Source organism: Rhineura floridana, chromosome 18, assembly GCF_030035675.1.
Source record: "Rhineura floridana isolate rRhiFlo1 chromosome 18, rRhiFlo1.hap2, whole genome shotgun sequence".
NCBI classification, from domain to species: Eukaryota; Metazoa; Chordata; class Lepidosauria; order Squamata; family Rhineuridae; genus Rhineura; species Rhineura floridana.
Window position 1 is genome coordinate 18,359,370 of NC_084497.1, and position 19,173 is coordinate 18,378,542.

A 19,173-nucleotide genomic window follows, 5' to 3' on the forward strand; every position below is an offset into this window, starting at 1 on the left:
GTATAAATAAATAAATAAATTGACATCTGGAGGGCCAACGGTTACCCTTCTGTGCTCTAAATAAGGAACTATTTTCCTTCTGCTAAATTGACCAGCAGGTGCCCATCTTTTATGCAGATGCAAACACTTGTGACAAACGGCATCACGTTTCATACCCCTGGTATTCCGAGTCTCCTTGTTGATCTAAGACACTCTGGTGCTTGTTGGAGCCTGGGGGGGCGGACACACATTTAAATGCTGCCTACTCTTGAAGGCCTATCTTGCTTGTCCACATCCCTTCCTTGTTGCCTGTGAAAAGTGTCAGATTGGCTGGTTTTGGTTTTGGTTGTGAGTGGTTCTTCCCTCTTCCCTCTTCCCTCCCTCCGCTCCACCATTTTGTTGGACTCACTTCCTTGAATCATTGGAAGGGCTGTGTGATGCCTGCCTAAGAGCATATTTTAGTCTAGGTGGTCTGGGCATTTGCATTTGTGGGTGGGTGGATGAACGAATAGTACACTCATGCCGGAGGACTGAACTAGATGCCTTTTTGGTCCTCTTCACCCCTGTGAGTCAGTCTGCAGCTCCGTTCAGATGTAATGCCAGTTTCCAGAACCATCACACTATGGTTTGTACGTGTCCTCCAGACCAGGGTTGGAACTAGCTTCAAACTGTGGTTTGGAGGGCAAGTGTAAAATGTACTTTGTTGGCTTGGATGTGAAAGGCAGACTATGGGTTGTGCTAAAGAGGAAGTAACTCTCTAGGATGGGCAATATGTGAGCAAAGGGCTCGGGGAGAAGAGAGCATGTGAGCATAGGGTTGAGTCCTGGAGCACTAAATGATTTGGCACTACAGGCGGGCCCCACTTTATGGCGCTTCGCCTTTCGGCATTCCGCTAATGCGGCGACTTTCAATTAGGGGAAGCCCCCGCTTTAAGGCGCTTGTTCCGCTTTCATGGCGGTTTTTGCTCATCGCTCACCATTTTTGCGTCATTTTCATGCGACGCGCACCATTATCGTCAATGGGTTCTGCATTTTGGCAGTTTCCGCTTTTTGGCGGCAGTCCAGAACGGAACCTGCCGTATAAGCAGGGCCCGCCTGTACATCTGAATGTATCCAATATTAGTCCTACTCAGAGTAGATCCGTTGAAATTAATGGACATGATTAACTGAGGGCCATTAATTTTAATGGGTCTGCTTTGAGTAGGACTAATATTGTATACAACCCCAACAATCTGGTTCCTGTATAGCTCTGTGATAGACACGTTTTACATGAAGAAGGTTTCTGTTTCACTCCCTGGTACCTCCAGTCAGGCCTAGAAAGACTTCAGTTTTGAAACCCTTTAGAGCCATCACCTGTAGTAAGAACATAAGAGTCTGGCTGGATCAGGCCAGTGGCCCATCTGGTCCAGCTTCCTGTTCTCAAAGGTGATGCCCCCAATTGGAAGCCCACCAGATGCCCCCAATGGGAAGCCCACAAGCAGGACCTGAGTGCAAGAGCACTGTCCCCTCCTGCGGTTTCCAGCAACTGGTATTCAGAGGCATACAGCTTCCAACAGTGGAGGTAGAACTTAGGGTTAGTAGTCATTGATAGCCTTATTCTCCATTGATTTGTCTAATCTTTTAAAGCCATTCAAGTTGGCCTGCAGGCAGTGTAGGCCAGCCTTCTGCCAACCCGCTGCCCTCAGGACTTGTAGTTCACAATTTATCCAATCACCCCGAGCTGGTGTTGCCAATGGTCAGGGATGGTGGAAGTTGTAGTCCTCGCATCTGGAGGAGAGCAGGTTGGGGGAAGGCTGGTGCAGGCAATACTGCGTGGATGGAGCAATATGGGGCCTCGAGATAAGGCAGCCTCTTTTGTCCCCGTGTCTCATTTAATTTCCAGCAGCCCCACCTAGTTCTGCAAAAACACCTGTCTGAAGCCGCAGAGAGCCACTGCCAGCGAGTATAGACCGGGGTGTTTTTTGAGGACCACAAGGCCTCTTCAAAATTTATCATTTAATTTTGCTCAAAAATTAAACGACTGCTCCTGTCGACCCTCCGATGTGATGGCACATGCTAAAAGGGTTTTTGGCGGCCCTCGAATTAGCTCATTTAAAAATTAAAATTAACATAATGTTAACATAATAACAAAAAAAGAAACGCTGGGTTGCATCCCACAAAGTCCTGCTCAAAATTAATGAGCCGAAGTGGCTTGTGTCCATTAAGTTCACTGGGTCTCCTCTGAGTAGGACTAACATTGGATACAACCATTGGCTACTTTTGAGTTTTGCCGTACCCGCTTCTATACTTCAGCTGCAACTGCTTCTACACTTTGATGACATCCAGTTTGCCATGTGGCCCCAGAGGGTTGACCATTGGTCAAGGTGGCCCTTGGCCTGACACACATTAGTCACCCCCTGGTGCAGACAGTACTAGACGGGCCAGTGGTTTGACTCAATGTAAAGTGGCTTCTTAATGTTCCCGTAGAGGGCGGTTGTGCGTTTCAAACACTTCCTCCCAACCCTGCAATACGGAGATCCTTTCAAGATAAGAAGTATGGTAAGAATGAACGGTTGAAATTAAAGGGGCTGGCTCCTGAGCAGTGCTCCGATGAGCCATAATTACGCTTCTCTGAACTCTATGAGTGTATGTGTGTACTGCCTTCAAGTCGATTCCGACTTATGGCGACCCTCTGAAGAGGGTTTTCATGAGGCTGAGAGGCAGTGACCCAGGGAGCTTCATGGCTATGTGGGGATTCGAACCCTGGTCTCCCAGGTTGTAGTCCAATGAGCCAACATGACCAAAAAACCTCACCCTGATAAACTCTGTATATGTTTAAAGGGAAAAGCCACAGGCGAAACGTGCGTTCCCCTTAATAGGAACAAAGGAACACCAGAAGCTGCCTTACAGCGAGTCAGACAACGGTTCCATCCAGCTCAGTATTGCCTACACTGACTGGCAGCAGCTCTCCAGTGTTTCAGACAAAGGGTCTCTCCCAACCCTGCCTGGGGGTGCCAGGGACTGAACCTGGAACCTTCTGCGTGCAGAGTGGATGCTCTTCCACTCAGCTGTATCCCTGCCCCTGAATATTCTTTCCATCAGCAAATACTTTGGTCATTTTCTGAGGAGGAGTCAGGATTTAAGGTCATTGATGGCGACATTTGTGATTTGTGGGTTCCATTAAAATGACCAAAAGGGGCTTTCAAATGCTTTTGTGGAGTTGAAAGTGAGTAATATCTCTGGGAAAGATGGGGAACCAGTGGCCATCCAGATGATTTATTTACTTATTTACTGTATTACATTTCTACCCCTTCTACGCCTTTCTTTTCATGATTGAAACCCAAGGCGGCTTACATATGGTTCTGAGGCGGTCTCCCATCCAGGCACTGACCAGACCTGACCCTGCTTAGCTTCAGCAGGGAGCTGGCCTCATGTGCCTTCAGACCATAGCCTGGGACTATGTTGGACTCCAGTTCCTATCAGCCCCATCCAGCATGTCCAGAGGTCAGGGATTATGGGAATTGTTGCTCAATGACACTCCGGAGAGTCACAGGTTCCCCCCCCCCCGCTTCCTCTGTGGTTTCACTGACACCCTAATAAATGTGGAAGCTAACTTGCCCTGATTGGTTGTGCCGTAGATTCTTGTAAACTGAACTGTAGTGTAGGGGCAAATCCAGAATTGCAGCATCCCTCCATGAAGGTGCCCCCTCCCAGCCATGCCCGTTTCCCACTTGTCCTTTTCTCCCTTGCTGTCTGTGTTATCTCCAAGTCCATATTCCACTATAACGGGCATCCCTAAGAGCCAATCATGAAAGGGGAGGCTATGTGTTAGCTACTGAGAAGAGTTTTCTCAGTGGCTGACTCACCTCCTTTCACTCTGATTGGCTCGTACACAGGGACCTGGGCTGGGACCCTGCAACCCCAAAAGTTTCTATGACCTCCCACAACCCCAGACAACTACACCCCAAAACTGAACATTTGTAGGCTGTTACGAAAGGCAATTCTGAATGGATTTTTTTTAAAAAAAACACAACCTCTACATGCTTTTCCAAATGAGCACGGGTCCACAAATATTGGATTACTCTTTGTGCTTTCCATTATGTTCCTCTCCTGCCCCAACTTTGGAGGAAGGACCATAGCTCAGTGACGGGTGATGGAGCACACACTCTTTGCTTGCAGATGGACTCGGGTGCAACCTTTGCCATCTCTGATGAGGCTTGAGGAAACCTCCTCTGCCTCAAACCCCAGAGAGCTGCTGGCAGTCGATGTAGACAGTAATGGCCTGACTTGGTAAAAGGCTTGTTCCAACGTGCATGCACAGAGGGTTTGGGGGAGAGGCTGGGATTTCTGAAATTTGTGTTGGGTATGAAGAATTTAGGAGAGTCCTTCCTGCTAAGTTTTTAACATTATTTCATTATGCAGATACAACGCATAGACCATATGATGACATATAAGACACTTTATGCCCAAGATGCACATATTTCATTAACGCTCCTTTCTCTCCCGTTTCTTAACTTCTCCAAACGTCAGCACACAGAGGGATATACTGGTTCTCTCCTTACAGTCATGTGCCAGAGGCCCCCAAGGAGATGCAGGGATTTCTCTCGTTTTATTTATTTATTTATTTATTTATTTATTTATTATTTAATTTATACTCCGCCTTTCCTCCCACCAGGAGCCCAGGGTGGCAATTTTAAAAGCCTGGCTGGACCACAGATTAGCGAGCAGACTGTTCTAGTACCGCAAAACTCTGCTTCAAGTAAAAACAAACAAAAGGGACATTTCAAGGCATGACAGGAAAAGTTCCACACTCTGCTGTTTTGAACCGTCTTAAGATGGAGAGCAGGAGAGGTTCATGCATACTATGGGCTGTATCCGGTCCTAGTCCTACTCAGGGTGGACCCATTGAAATCAATAGGCATGGCTAATGTAGGTTCATTAATTTCACTGGGTCTACTCTGAGTAGGACTTAGTTGGAAAGAACCTTTACGTTGCAGGCCTTGCATGTTTATTCAGATGGGTCATACCGTGTACAATTGAGCTTATTCCATGATAAATGTACAAAGCATTGAAATCCAGTTAGGTTAGGCCGCTCTAGCTCCAAGCAGGTTTCAAGCTGTATTATGGGCTACTGGGCAGGACTGTAGCCAAGGTGGAGCAAATGGGGATGCCCCTCCTGAGCCGTGCTTGGCCTCCCCCATATTTTTTGGGGGGAAATGTTTTCTTTTTAATTAGTGACATGACAGATAATGGCAATATTTCACTTAAAGAATGATCGCTTATTTTCAGAACAGGAGCAATTTAAAAATTGGACCCACTGAAAAAATGCAGTGAATAAGGCAGGGTGAGTGCACAACAAAAGCCTCATCTGGAAGAGCCCCCAAAAGTCTCCTCACAGAAGACTTTCCCCTGACTGAGCGTGGATGTTTCATGATTACAATCACCCTATAATTACTTAAATGATCCTGGGGAAAAAACCCAGCCTGTATAGTAACATAACCCTTGAATCATTAAATATTATAACTTTGTATTCTGGGCTAGAATTTTTCAGTTTCATTTTCAGTTGTGCTGTCTACCCAGCCAGCAATAAGTAAGCATGTTTGTTTGTCTGCAGTAAGGAGTAAGAGTTTGTTTATTCTGCAGTTATGATGATGAACAGAGCAGGATTGGGTGGTTATTGCTAAAGGGTAAAATAAAGAGATAAAGTAAATGTGAACTGAAGAAATGACTAACCTTTACTCTTTTAAAGCACTCACTATATTCCCAATCATAGTGGCTATTTTTTCTTCTTTTTCTTGATTACTTGATGGCAAAGGATGAAAACAGCTCTAGAGGAATAGAAATATTGCTGTACACACTACAGTTAGCTAGCTGGCTGACTGGACACCTAGGTTGTAACTCAAACCTAATTTCTGATTTCCCCAATATGTGCGGCATGAGGCCTTTTCAGGGTTTCTGGACAGAAAAATCAACCCAGCAACCAGTAAAAAAATCCACAATTAGTTTCCAATTCATCCTTTATATAGCAGCCAGTTTTCCTTTGATTGTCCAACAAGAAGGAAAATCTAAAGGCCAGGAGCAAGACTAGAAGGAGGGACTCTCAAAGAGGAGTTGCATACACACCCTATACCAACCTTTCCCAACTAGTGGGCCACCAGATGTTGTTGGACCACAATTCCCATCTTTCCTGACCATTGGCAATGCTGGCTGAGTCTGATGGGAGTTGTGGTTCAACAACATCGGGTGGCCCACTAGTTGGGAAAGGCTGCCCTGTACTATTTATTTTCTCTCTGCCCTTCCCTAAACTTGTAGAATGGACAGGATTGTTTTTCAGGTGGAATCTAAAGCTGAGATACCAAATGCAGCATCGCAGCTAAGCTCAGGAGCTCACTGTCTTTACCAAAGTAGTTCATGAAGAATCAGAACACAAGGACAGACCACAGGTAAAAGAGGACTGTAGCTATAGGCAAAGTCAAGCTTTTGCATCTGGTATTCCTGGGGATTTCTCAAAAAAAGGCTGAGATAATGCAACAGATTAAATGTCATTCATTTAAGTTAACACTTTCTGGATGGAGGAGGAGTGACAGGAAAGATCACTGCCTTTCCCTTCCTCTGGCCCAGCCCTCACATCCTCTTCACCAATTGAAAGGGGGGGGATTGGCTGGTGCCATGTCACTTCCCCCCATCTAGAAATGTGGCTGACCCACCTAACGAGGAAGGCTGGCTACAGGGCTGCTACTGGGGCAGAGAACAGTGGACGTCCTCTCCTCTAAAATATAAATGCCCACAGTAATTTGGATCTGCCTCCACCACTGTTCAGAAGACACTGGTCTCTTTATAGGGCAGAGAGTTGGGGGTCAGGGAAATTGACATTTTTATATAAAGAACCCTGGAGATTAATTTTAGGGTGCACTGGTTAAAGAAGCCAAAATGGGTTGCGTTTTCTGGTTATTTAAATAAGACTTTGACTGCTTGCATGGCATATATTTAAAGAACATGATTTCCCCAGAAGACTCCTGGGAGCTATAGTTTGCCCCTCACAGAGCTGCAATGCTCCGGAGTTTGCCAAAAACACCAGTGCCGAGAGCAGTCTTGGTCTCCACTAGTGGAAGAGTGCGTGTTTTGCATGAAGAAGGTCCCAGGGTCAAATCCCTGGCACCTCCATTTAAAGAGATCATATAGGAAATATTTAGGAAACACTGACAGGGGAGAGCAGCCAGGCTGGCTTGTTTCACAGAAATTGCTTAGGAGGGGACCTGAAAATTTTGTTTCATAACTTTCTTTCTAAGAGGGCTAGAGACTTTTTTTAAAAAATGAAAGCTCGGAGTCTGAGGCACCTACTGAAGGTCTTCACGGGCACCATGGCGCCTGGTTGGCAACTACTGCTCTAGTCCATGAACTGCAGGTGGTCTGGGGAAAGGTGGTGGAACAGTCAAGACTGTCTCTAGCTTGAGTCATTTTTGAGGCAAATTTGACCGTGCAACCAGATTTATTGAACAGTCTACCAAGGCCATGTTCTTAGGAATTATAATTTCAGAATATTATTTCATAATATGGCGCTGGTTTTGATTACGCTGGTGCTGAAGAGAAATAAAAGAAAAAGGTGTTTTTTTTAAATAAAGTGGTCCATTGAGACCCCCAGCAGTTCCCAAGCGGTCTGTGGAGGAAAAAGGCTGAGATCTGCTCTTACGTTTAGAGGAAAGTGGAGTATAGAAAATTGGCATGTTTTCCTTGACTTCCAAGTGTTTTAAAATCTGTTTTAAAAGCAAAACTGCAGGATTAGATACCCCTGTGAGTCAAATTCTCAGTTGCAGAAAATCGGGGGGGGGGGGAGAGAGACTAATTGCAGCTTTGAAACTACCCAATGTGAGCGATACAGTATTTAAGAACAGAGGAAGCTACATTATATTTAGGGGGTGTAGTCATCCAGGGACATGGGGTGTCATAGACCCATAACATTTTTGGGAGCAGGGTCCCAGCCAGGTCCCTGCGTCTGAGCCAAAGCCAGTCAGCGTGAAAAGGGAGCGTGTTAACCACTGAAAACGGTCCTTCTCCTTTCCTGCCGACTGGAGCCAATCAGTGAAAGGAGGCGAGCCAGCCACGGAGAAGACTCTTCTCAATAATGCACACAGCCTCTCCTTTCATGCTGATTGGCTCCTAGGGACATCTGTTGTATTGGAGTGTGGGCTTGCGAGACAACAGGAAGAGCAAGGGAGGCGAGGGAAAGGGGGCATGGCTGTGAGGGGTGTGTGGCATGGCTGTCATGAAGGGACCCTGCTCTTCTGAATTTGCCATTACACTACTGCTGATATTAAATCAGGCCACTGGCCCATCAGCTCAGTACTGTCAATAGTGACCGGCAGTGGCTTTCCATAATTTCGGACAGGAATCTTTCCCAGCCTTTCCTGGAGATGCCAGGAATACAACCTGAAACCTCTTGCTTGCAAAACATGTGTTCTGCCACAGAGATGGTCCTTCCCCTAAAATCTTTCGTTTGACATTTGACAGTTCATTCTAGCTTGGGCCCATCATTGCATTGTTGTAGTTTATGGTAATAGCAATTGCTTGGTGCTACTGTGATGGGTTGGTTAGGATAGTGGTTTGTAAATAACCATTTGCACAGATGGTGTGTGTGTGTGGTGTGTGGGGGGCAGGAAGGCAGCCCCCCTGCTTCCATCTTTTCTTGCATCCTAGCGTGATCAGTTTGGGCCTTAACACTTTGGTTTAAACTTTACGTTGGCATTGGGTTAGCACTACCCCAGGATTCATTTTTTTTAATCAGGTTTAGAAGCTGTTTCCATATCCCTGAATGGTAGTAAACCCCGGGTAGTGATAACCATGGTTAGGGTCATAATCACACAGTTAAGGCTGGCAAGTGAGGCAAATTGTTAACTCTGTTGTTTCAGATGGGGGGGGCATGCACAGTCACCAGCATGAATCACTAGGAGATTCCAAGACTGTAACCTGCCCCAGCAACAGTTCATAGGTGAGAGTGAACTCGGGTCTGAATGCTTTCTGACAGATTCAGCAGGGTGCAATCTGGGACAAGGCTGAAGTGAGGCAATATCTGCCCCCCACCCTTCTTCATTGATGGATCTTTAATATCTGTTGGGCAAATCAGCTGGTTTCAGTTGGCAAGAATACCGATCCTTGACACAAAGTAGCTTGGTCTTCACTGGTAGGATTTTTTTAACCTCCCTGCTATCTATATCCCGTTTACTTTTCCAGCCTGTTTACCATATTAAAGGTCATTTTGCCATAATAATGTAGAAAAGTAGTTTTTACAAGAAGAATGTTGAGAGTCTCCCCCACTTGGAATGTAGCTTCACTTTGGTCACGGTTGAATTGGCAATATGACTCATGGTGATACATGGATAGCTCTTGCTCTCCGCAGTTGAGAGTTCTTGAGTCACCACCAGATCAGACCAAAGTTCTGTCCAGTCCAACATTCCCTTTCCCCCAGCAGCCAATCAGATGCCTCCAGGAATCCCACAAGCAGGGCTGGAAGGCCATGGCCCCACCACCATCACTGCTCTTAAGCAGCTGTTATTCGGTGGCACCAGGGCTGTGGAGTCGGAGTCGAAAGCAATGTTGGGTGGAGTCGGAGTCGGTAGAAATGTACCGACTCCGGCTTCAAAATAAATTTTGATTGACAATTTTTTAAAAATATAAATTCAAAATGTCAAAGAAGCTTCCCATGAAGTCAGCTGTAGCTGAGCATTTCACCATAACTCAGGATGGGAAACATTTTGTGTCTCAGTGTATGACACAGGACCCAGATGATGACAAATGCTGTGATGCCAAGATCAGCGCATATTCAGGCAGTGATAAAAATGTTCCTATGAGAGCTTCCAATTTAAAAAGACATTTACAGCCTTTTCCAGGGCTGTGGAGTTGGAAGCAATTTTGGGTGGAGTCGGACAGTAGAAAAATAGAGGAGTCAGAGTCGAAGGTTTGGCGTACCGACTCCACAGCCCTGGGTGGCACCCTGCTTCTGAGCATGGAGGGCCCACAGTAGCCCTTGATAGCCCTTTCTTCTGTGCATTTGTCTGATGCCCTTTTAACGGCCCTTTTGCTCAGCAATTCTGACATTGGGTGGAGAACCCACAATGCAGGGTGGGAAACTTTTTTCAGATTGAGGGCTGCGCTCCCTTCTGGACAGCCACATGCCAGTGACAGGTGGGGGTCAGAGGCAGAAGTGGGCAGAGCAGTGTACAGCAGGCTAGTTTCTAACCACTCTGACACACTCCCCTTCATCCAGGCAAGCTTTATCAGAGTTCAAAGGCACATTCCAGGCAAAAGCACTTATGGGGAGTGTGAAACAGGAGTGGTATGGGGTGTAGCCTAGGTGGAGTCCCAAGGGCTACACATAGATGCCCGGAGGGCCACATTTGGCCCACAGACTTGAGGTTCCCCACCACATTCCATATGGATCTGTCAGTGTTCTTGCTTAATGTGTTGTTCGGCACAATCATAGAATAGTAGAGTTGGAAGGGGCCTATAAGGCCATCAAGTCCAACCCCCTGCGCAATGCAGGAATCCAAACAATGGCACTGACGAGCAGCTTTTAAGCCTCCTCATCCCTAAAAAAAAAGAAAAGAAGTCATCATGTAGTTAAATTGGTGGCTGTCAGATCCTCAGTTTCTTTATCCTTCGCTTTTGCTCCTCGTAATTCACAGTGCCACCGGAAAGTCAGGTTTTAAACAAGGCAAGCAACTGTCTTCTCCTTGCATTCCTCTTGAGAGAGTGAGTCTGCATTGTTTGAGATCAGGGCTCCTGAACTGAATAGTGCCGGTCTTGAGTTTGGGCACAGCAGTGTCACCGCTGTCCTTGCAGTTTCTACTTGCTGACCTGAATATCTGGATCTCTTTGAATCCAGGCACACCATCCACTGTGGTTTGCTTCTGCATCTCCACAGGACGTTTTTGGCATGGCTTGCCGTGTTCTTCCAATGCATCTGGCCTCTGTAGGTGTACGTGGTACTCACATACAGGTTTCATTCAGATCCTTTATGAGTTTTCCTGTTCCTCAGATGGAGGAGAATGTAGGTTGAGTGTTACAAATGGCTCACCTGCATCTCTTTTCTTTTTAAAGAAGAAACCTTTGTTTATCATTGGGGACCTGTGAGGAATCACTGGAGGTGGGGTGTAGGAGATAAAATGATTGGGAAATCTCCCATTTAGCTCAATAACGCTAGACTTCTGAGCTCTCACTGCTGAAGCATCAGTTTAGGTAATCAGGAATATGCTAGTCAAGCTTTCCACAACCTGGTGCTCTCTGGATGCTGCTGTACTCCCAACGTCCATCATTGGCCATGGCCCAATGGTCGTCTAACATCACCTGGAAGGCACCAGGTGGAAAAGGCTGAGTTAGTCTGTCCCTAAGTGTGAGTGCTATTGTGCAGGTAGTGGAGTATGTATTTCTCTCCCGTCACGTGATGCATGGGGGGATTGAAGGGAATTAAGGTCAGTGATTGCTGTCTGCGTGGTACACATCCTCACCTCTAATTTGACCCCTTCTTTCCAGGATGGCCTATGGCCATACTACCCTGAACACGCCCGATCTCGTCTGATCCCGGAAGCTAAGCAGGGTGAGGCCTGCTTAGTACTTGGATGGGAGACTGCCTGGGAATAACGGGTGCCGTAGGCTTAGAGGAAGGCAATGGTAAACCACCTCTGAATACCTCTTACCATGAAAACCCTATGAATATATCCAAAAAAGATCCATAGGGTCGCCATAAGTCATAATCGACTTGAAGGCATATAACAACAACAACTTCCAGGATGTTTTTAAGCTGCTAACGCAGGTGTAGCCAGCACAGTGCCCTCCAGATGTTGCTGTACCACATCTTCCATCATCCTTGACCATTGCCCATGTTAGCTGGGGCTGATGGGACCTGAAGGCCAACACCATCTGCCAGACACCATGTTGACTCTCCGTGCTAAGGGCTCTGAAGCTTAAAGTGTCCTTTGAGGGGCAACCATCAAGATCAGAAGACACACTTTTTTCACTGATTCCACTCACCTTCCTAATTCTTTACGCTATAACCTGGTCATTGCCCTTTGAGCATTTCTTCTCCCCTCCAACAGGATGCAGAAACGGCTGCCTTGTTGGTGTGTATTGGAAGGAGCAAAGTGCCTAACACTTGACACTCAAGGAGTTTGCAGTTTAAATTTTAATGAAGTGGAGTAGACTGAGGCAGCGGAGAAATAATATATTTAAATAAAGATACATTTGCTGAGGCCAGGTGTCTGTAGCAGGTGAGGAACAGAGTGTTGAGCCAAGGCTTCATGGAGAAGTTGTGATCGATCACCTAGAGTAAAATTCAAATGTGGACCACTATAAACTCTGCTTCATGGGCTTGACTGGAAATTAGAAACATACAGCGAGCAAAAGCATAATGGAGACACCTCTCGCTCCTTTGTTGTTCTTTCATGTCATATCTCTGAAAAATGAAAGTGGCCTTTCTATTTATTATGGCTAGTAACCAGTGATAGCCCTATTCTCTCTGAACATTGTCTGTTTTTAAAAGCCCATTTAACCTGGTGGCCATCACAGCATCTGGTCGATCACTGAGCAGATTATGCATTGGGTGAAGGATTTGTAATATTTCTCCTATCTGGAAAAAAAAAAGCCTCCTTCCCTATAGACCCTCTCAGGTGTTAAGATCAGCAGAGAGGGACCTCTTGGTAGTTCCATCACCCTCAGGAGCTTGGGGTGGTAGTGGTGGCCTGAGAGAGGGTGTTCTCTGTAGAGTCCCGAAGTTGTGGAATTCCCTCCACACAAAGGTGCATTTGGGCTCCTGCTGGGAGGAAGGGCGAGATATAAATCGAATCATACTTAAATAAATAAAATATGCAGTGTTCAGCGAATGCTGAAGACACACCTCTTTACTCTGGCCTTTGACACCTGAGATGTGTGTTTTCAGGACCCACCCTGTTTCTTTCACTGTGATTTCTTTTTAACTGTTTTTAATACTGAATTTTAAATTGTTGTAACCCGCCTTGGGACCTTAGGGTGAAGGGCAGATGATGACAGCAATACCTTCCAAGTTCAGTTGTGTTTGGTAAAGCAGTGTTTATGCAAAGTTGAAATGCCAGTTATTGCAAGTCAGCGTTTGTTTCGTGTCCCTGGGTTCTTGCATTGTGCTGTCTGTTGTGGCGCAGGTGGATTGGTGGATTGTGCCACGTGTTTACCGTGGGCCGCCCCTGTCTGTTTTTCTTTGTAGAACTCAATAGAGCCTGCAGTATCAGTTGAGACTCTGGCTGACGTACCTGCGCATGTGCTTAAAGGACTTCCTGAGGAAGTGAGGCTTCTTCCTTCTGCTGTTGACAAGACACGGCTTGGTAAGCGTATCTAGAAGTGAGCTGTGGAAGGAGAGGCCACTGGAAATGAAGGGGGGGGGAAAGATTCAGTTCTCAGAATGCAGATAAAGCATTCTTTTAATTATTGCTGCTACTACCACTACTACAACTAATAATAATAATAATAAATTTAGATTTATATCCTGCCCTTCCTCCCAGTAGGAGCCCAGGGCGGCACTTTGTATGCCACTTTTCCATATAAATATGCCCAAAGTGGCTCAGAGCAGAGCAGCAAAAAAATACAAATCATTACATCATTACAATAACAATCAAACAATTCAGAACTAAACAACAATCCAACAAATAACTCCTTTTGATTATGTGAACGTTATAACACCTAAGATCACCATAAAACAACAGTCAGTGAAAACATATAGATTAATAACGAATAGAATAGTCATTCTAATGCAACTGCATATCAGCAGTAATATAGCCAGCCCTGTAGTACAGTTTGGGGTTTACAGAGGACAGTTAAAAATAATAATCATAGAATAGTAGAGTTGGAAGGGGCCTACAAGGCATCGAGTCCAACCCCCTGCTCAATCCAAATCAAAGCATTCCTGACAGATGGCTGTCCAGCTGCCTCTTGAATGCCTCCAGTGAATCTTATGGCAAATGCAATTCAATATAAACCAGTGTAAAATTATGCATATTGGAGCAAAAAATCTGAATTTCACATATACGCTCATGGGGTCTGAACTGGTGGTGACCGACCAGGAGAGAGACCTCGGGGTTGTAGTGGACAGCATGATGAAGATGTCGACCCAATGTGCGGCAGCTGTGAAAAAGGCAAATTCCATGCTAGGGATAATTAGGAAAGGTATAAGTTGTAATCGACTTGAAGGCGCATAACAACAACAACAACATTGAAAATAAAACAGCCGATATCATAATGCCGTTGTATAAATCTATGGTGCGGCCGCATTTGGAATATTGTGTAGAGTTCTGGTCGCCTCATCTCAAAAAGGATATTATAGGGTTGGAAAAGGTTCAGAAGAGGGCAACCAGAATGATCAAGGGGATGGAGCGACTCCCTTATGAGGAAAGGTTGCAGCATTTGGGGCTTTTTAGTTTAGAGAAAAGGCGGGTCAGAGGAGACATGATAGAAGTGTATAAAATTATGCATGGCATTGAGAAAGTGGATAGAGAAAAGTTCTTCTCCCTCTCTCATAATACTAGAACTCGTGGACATTCAAAGAAGCTGAATGTTGGAAGATTCAGGACAGACAAAAGGAAGTACTTCTTTACTCAGCGCATAGTTAAACTATGGAATTTGCTCCCACAAGACGCAGTAATGGCCACCAGCTTTGATGGCTTTAAAAGAAGATTAGACAAATTCATGGAGGACAGTGCTATCAATAGCTACTAGCCATGATGGCTGTGCTCTGCCACCCTAGTCAGAGGCAGCATGCTTCTGAAAACCAGTTGCCGGAAGCCTCAGGAGGGGAGAGTGTTCTTGCACTCGGGTCCTGCTTGCGGGCTTCCCCCAGGCACCTGGTTGGCCACTGTGAGAACAGGATGCTGGACTAGATGGGCCACTGGCCTGATCCAGCAGGCTCTTCTTATGTTCTTATGAATCTCACAGTCTGCCCAACCTATGGTTCTTTTGGGCGCCCTTTTTATTCCTTCTCCAGAGAAGGAAGTAGCAACAAAGACAAGAGACAGGAGTCTTTGGCATTCAATCTGAGCCCAAGCGTTCCCCCGCCAGCTACTTTAGTCTGTTCTTATCTCTGTGTCCTCAGCATTCTGCAGGTCCTGCAAGCTTACAGGTACTGAAGACTCACAGAGTTGTTTCGGGGGTTTAAACATTTTTTTTCCTCCTCCTTTTAACTTACAAACTTGAACGCTTCTGTGTACCTAGGGAGAGTACCCAGAGGGTATGCCAAAACGGCTACCTTACTTTTATGTGGTCTTGTTTTCCTTCCAGATTGATCACCTGAGAATTCACTGCGAGAGGGAATAACGATGTGGAATTGTGGTCTTTGGAATTTTTTAAGACAAACAAAAATTGAGTAGGCTCTGGTTCATGAATGGCTTCTGTTCATCCCAGAACATGGTCTAAAAGTCACATGATGCAGCTGAAGCCTTTGGAACCCTTTTGGGAGCCCATGCAAGCTGCCTTGAGGACTAGCATGCCTAGGAGGCAGGATATAAATAAAATAATTTATAATTGTTATTAGCATTAATGTTGTCATACATGGAAAGTAAAATACATATACATAAGTAATACATAGATCAGTATCAAAGCAGAGAGAGAAAGAGGCAGGAGGACAAACATAAGTGGATGTAAGCAAATGCAAATTTATATTTAAGTGTAAATATACCAGTTATTCCCTTTTAAAGAGTTTCCAGCGATGCATGTGGTTGAACATTTTCTTGGGCTTTGTTAAACTAATACATCACAAAGCTGTTCCACTTTTCAATCAATGAATTATCCATTTGCCTGTCTTCTCTTACACATCTGACATAAATTAACTTCACCATATGAGCTATTTCCCTAATTTGTATTATCCAGTCTTCTGTTGTTGGAGTAGCTGTCTTTTTCCAGTTACTGTAATCCAGGCAGCCGTTAGTAAATGTGCCATCAGTTCTGAAATTTCCGATTATTTTTATTCTTGAAGTGCTGTGTGTGTATGGTGTATCAAATCAAATCAAAGTGTCTCACCCTTCTTCCACCATGAGGCTTGTATCCTGCGTAGATTTTAGCAACTTGTTCCATTAGCGCAAGGATTTATGCTTGCGCAGTGGAACTCCCCCCTCTCCTACCCCCATTTACCCCCTAAATCTGTTCTGGAGGGTTCCCCAACCCTCCCATGCAGATTGGAGGAGGAGACGGGGAGAAATTCCATGGGATTAGGTTAAATCTCTGCGTGAATGGAATGAGGGCATTGGATACCACCCTGAGATTCCAGATGGTGTTTGTGGCCTTCCTCAGGTGCTCTGCACACCACCCAAGCGCAGGCCACCCCCAGCCCCATTTTGCTTCATCAGCACGGCTGCACGATGCATTTCCAACCCACGTTTTGAGATACGGCATCCAGTTTAGTGCCGCCCTGTTGTCCACCCCGATTGAAGGTCGACAGCACTATCCAGTTTTACCTGGGCTTAGACCTGTGGCGCTACTGTCAGATTGTAGTTGAAAGGCAAATGTTTTGTTGAGGCTTGGACAAAGGGGTTCCAAGGTAATTATCCCTATTGGCTTTCTGTGCTATTGGCAAAACTCTCCCTGTCAGGAAGATGAAATCTAAATGGCTGAAATGGATGGGAACGGATAACCTTGTGAACAACATTTCTCACCCCTCTAAAACCCTCATACTTATCCCCGGCTAGCAACAGCTTTGCTCTCTTGGGGATGTGGAAGAGGCGTCCCTGAATAATAAATAATAATAATAATAATAATAATAATAAAAATAAAAATAAAAATTTTATTTTTCAGCCGCCTATCTGTCCAGGTTAGGGACGCTCTAGGCGACGAACAACAAGAATAAAAACAATCCATATACATCAACATAATCAAATTTTAAGCTAAAAAAACCATTCATTAATTCAGAACATAAATTAATCTGTCCCAATCTTGTAGGCCTGGCTGAACAGCCAGGTCTCCAAGGCTCGGCGATAGCTGGACAGGGAGGGAGCATGTCTGAGATCGAAAGGGAGAGAGTTCCAGAGGGTGGGGGCCACAACAGAGAATGCCCTCTCTCTGGTCCGTACCAGCCTAGCTGTTTTGACTGGTGGGACTGAGAGAAGGTCTTGAGTGGCTGATCTCGTCAGGCGGCACAATCGGTGATTCTGGAGGCGTTCCTTCAGATATACTGGGCCGAAACCGTATAGGGTTTTAAAGGTCAACACCAACACCTTGAATTGGGCCCGGTAGACAACTGGTAGCCAGTGAAGATCTAATAACACTGGGGTGATATGATCCCAGCGACGGCTATGCGTAATCAAGCCTGCCGCCGCGTTCTGTACCAGCTGTAATTTCCGGACCGTTTTCAAGGGTAACCCCACGCAGAGCGCGTTGCAGTAGTCTGAGCGAGAGGAGACCGGGGCATGTATCACCTGAGGGAGCAGGTGAACAGGAAGATAGGGATGCAGTCTCCGTATCAGATGTAATTGATACCAAGCTGCCCGGCTCACTGCTGTAATCTGAGCCTCCATGGACAGCTGGGAGTCAAGTATGACCCCAAGACTGCGGACCTGGTCCTTCAGGGGTAAACTTACCCCATCAAGCATCAGGTCAGTAATTCCTAACTTCCTTTTATCTCCCACAAGTAATACCTCAGTCTTGTCGGGGTTCAGCTTCAGCCTATTCTCTCCCATCCATCCACTTACGGATTCTAGGCACTTGGACATGGTATTCACAGCCAACTCCGGTGAGGACTTAAAGGAGAGATAGAGCTGAGTGTCATCTGCATACTGATGGCACTGCAACCCAAAACTCCTGATGATTGCTCCCAGCGGTTTCACATAGATGTTGAATAGCATGGGAGAGAGGATAGAACCCTGTGGCACTCCACAATGAAGAGGCCAAGGGTCTGAAACCTCATCTCCCAATGCCACCCGTTGCTGCCTATCCGAGAGATAGGAGCGGAACCACTGCAAGACAGTGCCTCCTATTCCTAATCCCTCTAGGTGGTTTAAAAGGATACCGTGGTCAACGGTATCGAAAGCCGCTGAGAGGTCCAGGAGGACAAGGAAGGTGTATTCACCCCTATCCAATGCCCTCCGCATATCATCTACCAGAGCGACCAAGGCTGTTTCTGTACCATGACCAGTCCTAAAACCTGATTGGTATGGATCTAAATAATCCGTTTCCTCCAAGTGTGTCTGTAATTGCACAGCCACCACCCTCTCAATCACCTTGCCCAAGAATGGTAAATTAGTAGATGGTAAATGATAGAGTAGCCAGCAAGCAGACCTCTCTGCGTACCACGTGCATTGAAATTGACTCCGTGGAGGGCATTAGCAAGCTGTCCACACCAAAGATGCATCTGGGACCTGATGGGGCACATTTTTTGTCTCTTAAGGTCAGCCAGGAGCCATGGGTGTTTGCAGGAGTTTTTCTGGTGGGAGTGGGGGGAGCCAAAGGAAAATGCTGAAAGGGGCAGCAGACTGGTTTCTCAGAAGAAGAAAAAGGAGAAAAGCGCCTGTACATTTCCCCTCACATCTCAGATTCTGCAAATGCTGGAGACTTACTCCTTTTAAAAAATGAAAGCTGGGGATCTGGTAGTGATGGCCCAGTGGGGCGGAAGCTTGTGGATGCCCATTCCAGGAACATGTTATTTTTGGCCCCTTCAAGGCCTTGATACAGGGTTGTCCTCCCATCTATGTCCCAGCAGCAGATTGTATCAATCTTTCTGCTCCCACCCCCCCTTTCCAGTCCCGACTTAACTATGCATCAGTATCCTGGTATGCTGCTAAGTTGGCTTTTACTGCTTTCTCTGTCTTTATTTGCTTTGCCATTAGTTACATGCCATTTTATGATGTGTTTATTTTCTCTTAAAACACAATTGTGCATATGCGTGCGCTCGCGTACACACATGGATTGCAGCTGTTTCAAAGGTATTCCTTCCCATCTTGCAGAATAAACTTTTGTTTTGTCTTCTCAGCTGTTCCCCCTTTATGTCGCATTTAGCCAGGCAAAGCTGTGATGTGTTTCTAGCATCTTTATTCCCCGTAGCACAGTTTTGATGTGTGGAATACTGTGGAGTAATCTAAATTGTGGCTCCTCATTTAACCTTCAGGTGTCTGGGCAACGAAGCCAATTTTCAGAGGCAGAAAGTTTGGACCGTTTGCTGGGGACAAGAAGAAAAGATCTCAAGTTAAAAGCAATGTGTACATGTGGGAGGTAAGGA

The 19,173-nt window shown here is 45.8% G+C and overlaps 1 protein-coding gene and 1 non-coding gene across 4 annotated transcripts in view; both read left to right on the top strand.

Moving 5' to 3' along the window:
• Positions 1–19,173, top strand: part of PRDM2 (PR/SET domain 2) — a 78,104-nt gene that overhangs the window by 19,366 nt on the left and 39,565 nt on the right. For all 3 annotated transcript variants that reach the window (XM_061601220.1, XM_061601218.1, XM_061601219.1), the window contains exons 3-4: positions 13,186–13,303; positions 19,063–19,166. In XM_061601220.1, coding sequence (XP_061457204.1) covers positions 13,186–13,303; positions 19,063–19,166 — 222 coding nt within the window. The remainder of the gene's footprint in view (positions 1–13,185; positions 13,304–19,062; positions 19,167–19,173) is intronic.
• Positions 11,488–11,606, top strand: LOC133373041 (5S ribosomal RNA). The gene has a single exon (XR_009759609.1). It is a non-coding gene; the product is annotated as a 5S ribosomal RNA (ribosomal RNA).